The sequence below is a fragment of the Hipposideros armiger genome, unplaced genomic scaffold, assembly GCF_001890085.2.
Source record: "Hipposideros armiger isolate ML-2016 unplaced genomic scaffold, ASM189008v1 scaffold_178, whole genome shotgun sequence".
Lineage (NCBI taxonomy): Eukaryota > Metazoa > Chordata > Mammalia > Chiroptera > Hipposideridae > Hipposideros > Hipposideros armiger.
Window position 1 is genome coordinate 586,961 of NW_017731528.1, and position 6,073 is coordinate 593,033.

General features: G+C 35.4%; 1 protein-coding gene across 8 annotated transcripts in view; it reads right to left on the bottom strand.

Annotated features, from left to right (window-relative positions):
* Positions 1-6,073, bottom strand: part of IFT88 (intraflagellar transport 88) — a 112,189-nt gene that overhangs the window by 67,498 nt on the left and 38,618 nt on the right. For all 8 annotated transcript variants that reach the window (XM_019652384.1, XM_019652387.1, XM_019652385.1 and 5 more), the window contains one exon: positions 5,281-5,367. In XM_019652384.1, the coding sequence (XP_019507929.1) occupies positions 5,281-5,367 (87 nt within the window). The remainder of the gene's footprint in view (positions 1-5,280; positions 5,368-6,073) is intronic.

Below are 6,073 nucleotides of genomic sequence, written 5' to 3' on the forward strand. Positions count from 1 at the left end.
CATTTTCCAAGATAGACCACATGTTAGGCCACAAAACCAGTCTCAATAAATTTAAGAAGATTGAAATCATATCAAGCATCTTCTCTGACCACAATGCTATGAAACTAGAAATCAATTGTAAGAAAAAATCCAGAAAGCACACAAATACATGGAGGCTGAATAACATGTTACTAAATAGCGAGTGGGGCCACAATGAGATCAAGGAGGAAATCAAAAGACACCTCGAGACAAACAAAAATGAAAACAGAACAACCCAAAATCTATGGGCTGCAGCGAAAGCAGTCCTAGGAGCGAAATTCACAGCAATGCAGGCCTATCTAAAAAACAAGAAAAACCTCAAATCAACAGTCTATCTCCACACCTAAGGGAAATGGAAAAAGAAAAGCAAAACAAGCCCAAAGGGAGTACCAGGAAGGAAATAATAAAGATCAGAGCAGAAATAAATGAAACAGAGACGAAAAAACAAATAAAAGATCAATGAAACCAAGAGCTGGTTTTTTGAAAAGATAAGCAAAATCGACAAATCCTTAGCCAGACTCACCAAGAAAAAGAGAGTGCCCAAATTAATAAAATAAAAAATGAAAGAGAAGTGACAACAGATACTACAAAAATATAGAAAATTTTAAGAAAATCTATATGCCAACAAGTCAGAAAATCTGGAAGAAATGGATAAATTTCTAAAAGTATACAATCTTCCAAGTCTGAACCCAGAGTAAGCAGAAACTCTGAACAGACTGATTACTAACAAAGAAATTGAATCAGTAATCAACAAGCTTCCAACAAACAAAAATCCTGGACCAGGTGAATTTTACAAAACATTCAAAAAAGAATTAATACCTTTCTCCTCAAACTACTCCAAAAAATACAGAAGGAGGGAAGGCTCCCAAGCACATTTTATGAGGCCACTATTACTCTGATCCCAAAATCAGACAAAGATATTACCAAAAAAAGAAAACTGCAGGCCGATATCCCTAATGAACACAGATGCAAAAATCCTCAACAAAATACTAGCAAACCGAATTCAGCATCACATTAAGAAGATCATGCACCATGATCAGGTGGGATTTATTGTTGGTATGCAAGGTTGGTTCAATATCCACAAATCAATTAACGTAATACATCACATTAACAAAATGAAAAATATAAATCATATGATCATATCAATAGATGCAGAAAAAACATCTGAAAAAATCCAGCAACCATTTACGATAAAAACTCAGCAAAGTGGGAATAGAGGGATCATATCTCAACATAATAAAGGCCATATATAATAAGCCCACAGCTAACATCGTACTCAATGGGGAAAGGCTAAAAGCTTTCTCCTTAAGATCAGGAACAAGACAAGGCTGCCCACTTTCACCACTTCTATTCAACATAGTTCTGGAAGTTCTGGCTACAGCAATCAGGCAAGAAAATGAAATAAAAGGCATCCAAATTGGAAAAGAGGAAGTAAAAGTGTCATTATATGCAGATGACATGATACTATATATAGAGAATCCCAAAGACTCCACCAAAAAACTGTTAGAACTGGTAAATGAATTTAGTAGGGTAGCAGGATACAAAATTAACATTCAGAAATCAGTTGCATTTGTATATACCAATAATAAACTCTCAGAAGAAGAAATCAGGAAGTCAATCCCATTTACAATTACTTCAAAAACAATAAAATACCTAGGAATAAATTTAACCAAAGAAGTAAAAGACCTGTACTCAGAAAATTATAAGACGTTGAAGAGAGAAATCAAAGAAGATACAAATAAATGGAAATACATTCTCTGTTCATGGATAGGAAGAACTAATGTAGTTAAAATGTCAATACTACCTAAGGCAATATATAGATTCAATGCAATTCCTATTAAACTACCAATGACATTTTTCTCAGAAATAGAACATATAATCCTAAAATTTATATGGAACCATAAAAGACCCCGAATAGCCATGGCAATCTTGAGAAATAAGAACAAAGAAGGTGGTATCATGCTACCCGACATCAAACCATACTACAAGGCTATAGTAATCAAAACAGTATGGTACTGGCATAAAAACAGACACATAGATCAATGGAACAGAATAGAAAGCCCAGAAATAAATCCATCCATATATGGTCATTTAATCTATGACAATGGAAACAAGAATTTACATTGGAGTAAAGACAGTCTATTTAGTAAATGGTGCTGGGAAAATTAGACTGACACATGCAAAAAAATGAAACTGGACCACCTCCTTATGCCATATATGGGAAAAAATTAAAAATGAATTAAAGACTTAAATGTAAGATCTGAATCCATAACACTCCTAGAAGAAAACACAGGGAGTCAATTTGCAGACATTAGCCTGAGTAATTTTTTACTGACATATCCCCTCAGGCAAGGGAAATAAAAGAAAAAATAAACATATGGGATTATATCAAACTTAAAAGTTTTTTCACAGCAAAGGAAGCCATCTATAAAACAAAAAGGCAGCCTACTGAATGGGAGAAGATATTTGCCAATAATATATCTGATAAGGGGTTAATATCCAAAATTTATAAAACTCTCATTCAACTCAACACCAAACCAACAAACAACCCAATTAAAAAATGGGCAGAGGATATGAAGAAACATTTCTCTAAAGAGGACATACACATAGCCAACAGGCATATGAAAAAATGTTCAACCTCACTAATCATTAGGGAAATGCAAATAAAAACCACAATGAGATACCACTTCACTCCGGTCAGAATGGCTATCATCAATAAACCAACAAACAACAAGTGCTGGCGAGGCTGTGGAGAAAAGGGAGCCCTGGTGCACTGTTGGTGGGACTGCAGATTGGTGCAGCCACTATGGAAATCAATATGGAGGTATCTCAAAAAACTGGAATTGGAACTACCTTATGACCCAGCTAATTCCACTCTTAGGTATCTATCTAGAGAAACCTAAGACACTAATTTGAAAAAATATTGGGCTGTCGGAAAAATCACAACAATTTTTTCTGTTTTTCATTGCAAAAATGCGTCATGACTTTTCCAACAACCCAATATATGCACCCCTTGTTCACTGCAGCGTTATTTACAATAGCCAAGACTTGGAAACAACCAAAATGCCCATTGGTAGACGACTAGATTAAGAAATTGTAGTACATTTATACAATGGAGTATTAATCAGCTATAAAGAAGAATGAAATCTTACTATTTGCAACGATATGGATGGACCTAGAGGACATTACGTTAAATGAAATAAGTCAGTCAGAGAAAGAAAAATACCATATGATCTCACTTATATGCAGAATCTAAAGAACTGAACGAACGAGCAAAGTAAACAGAAATAGTCTCAGAGATATAGAGGAAAAATTGATGGTTGCTAGATGGGAGGGGGATGGGGATGAGGGAGAAGGGGAAGGGATCAGACAGAATAAATTGGTAACTACAATATTGCCACAGGGATATGAAAGACAGTTTGGGGAATATAATTAATAATGTTGTAAATATTTTGTAGGGTGTCACATGGTCTCATGTCTGGTTGGGGAGACCACTTCATGGACGGTGTAGAGGCTTGACTGCTGCACTGTACACCTGAAGCTGATGTTGAATAATATTGTATGTCAACTATAATTTAACATATATATAGTCATGGGATGTAGAGTATAGTGTGGGGAGTGGAGTCAATGGAATTGTAATAGGTATGTATGATATCGGGGAGGGGGATGGTGAATTGGGGGAGGGGTTGTCATTTTGTGAGGGGTGAAAAGTATAATTATTGCATTGTTCTGTACACCTGAAACTAATTTTTAAAAATGTATTAAAAAAGAAAACAAAAAAGAAGAAAGAAAGATAAGCAACCAGTAAAACCAAAGCGTCATGGACCAAATATGATGCCTCCAGTAGAAATTAAACCAGAGACACAATGGATCCCAAGGAATAGACAGAATGCATAAGAATCTAAAGGATAATAATAATATGGTAAGGAAGGCATAAGTGACTTCTACCAAGAAGAAACATGAAAAGTAATTAGAAAACTGGAAATAAAAGAAAACATGCACATCGTAGGTACAGAGAACAGATTGGTGGTTGCCAGAGGTGGGAAGTGGGGGGTGGGGGAAATTAGGATAAAGTGGGTCAAAACGTACAAATTTCCAGTTATAAAATAAGTAAGTCTGGGAATGTAATGTACAGTATGGTGACTATATTCAATTCTGTTTTGCATATTTGAAGGTTGCTGAGAGATCTTCAAAGTTCTCATCACAAGAAAAAAATTTGTAACTACGTATGGTGATGGATGTTAACTAGAATTACCATGATCCTTTTGCAATATATACAAATATCAAATCATTATGTTGTATACCTGAAACAAATATAATTTTATATTTCAATTCTATCTCAATAAGAAAAGGAGGAAGGAAGAGAGGGCAGGAGGAGGAAGGGAGAGAGGAAGGAAGGGAGGGAGGGAGGGAGGGAGGGAAGAAAACTAAGACTGTAATTCTTCTGTACTTAGTTGATTTTCTAACCACATACAGGTATCTCAGGTTTTTCAAATTCTGGTGAGGTACACATAGAAGAGGTCATAGGCTCACTCATGTTTGCTCGAAAGATCATACAAAAGAGTTTCATAAGGGGCAAATTTAGATTCAGTATAAAGAAGAATTTTCTAACCCATAAAGGTGTTTGAAAATAAAGCAAATGAATTGAACACTGGAAGAATCCAAGTAGGGACTGAATGGAGGCCCAGATAGGATGCTATAAAGGGGATTCTTATACTGAATGGAAGTAAGAAACAAATTCAACTGCTCATTCAACAAATGAGCTAAGGGGTTTCCAACTCTGATGCACCTCTTCACTCTCGTATAGGATCCATTCCATCAGCAGACACTAGTCTCTTCAGGTGTGACAGCTATTACTCACAATAGAAAGTTTTGTATAGGCGACAAATTTAAGGTAGAAAAAGAAGAAAATGAGAAAAGATAAAGTGAAATGAAAGAGGGCACAGGTTGAAATTTATACAGTGGGAGTGATTATGTATCTTCAAGTCAAACATTAGCACACTGCCCTCAGTAGTTAACTGACATGTGTGAGCAATGTCAGTTATATATATTGAATGGCCTATGATAGGTATATTTTAAAATATTAAAATATTTCAGAATGGCCTATTTTAATCTTACCATATACTACTATTTGCTTGATAAGTAGAAATCAATACTCATAATTATTTAATCACTTTTCTAATAGAATTTTAAATCTGTAAAAGTATAAACTAGGAAAAGAGAGCAGCATGCCCACCCAGCTATATTGGGTTTCTCTCTTACCAGTCATAACCTACAGCAAAGGACGACTCAATCACAGGAGCAATGAGCTTTGCAGCTGTCATGATGTATTTTTCTGCCATGGCTTTCCTATACCAAACAAACAAAAGAGTTATTTAGAAACATGGCATAACATTTTTTTCTAAAGATTTAAGTGTGAGCATTATCTATCAAATGAAAGCTTACTGCATGGTGGACAGCTCCACTAGAAATCTATTATAAATCAGGTTCAAATCCATGACTGCCTTCCAGTTCAACAGTTCATTTTACCCCCTACTTTATGATGCATGCTGCAAACTAAAGAAAGAGACACTGGAGAGAAAAAGGCTCTGCGGCTGACGTTACATAACATGCACTGAGTACGTGAAAAGAAAGGGTGAGAACGGCCACACAAGAAACAGTGTGTGGTAAGTGAAACTGAATACCACACCTAATTCTTTTCATACAAACGGAACCATAGAATACTTGGTCTTTGTATCTGGCTTTCATGTTTCATAATGTTTTCATAGCTAATGTGTATTGTAGTATATATCACTACTTCATTCTTTTTCATGGCTAATTATTGGCTTGTCAGAAAAGTCATGACGCATGTTTGCAACAGATGGCACTAGTTCATTTTTGGAAGTACTAGAGTCATTCACATCTATGTTATTACTATGTCACTTGACAGCTGACAGTTCTAACTTCATTCTAAAAAAAAAATTGAGCAATTTGGTTGAGTTTTGGAGATTTTACAACAAGTTGAAGATGGAAGACCAAACTGTGCATTTTTGCCATATTTTACTGTTTTACTTCC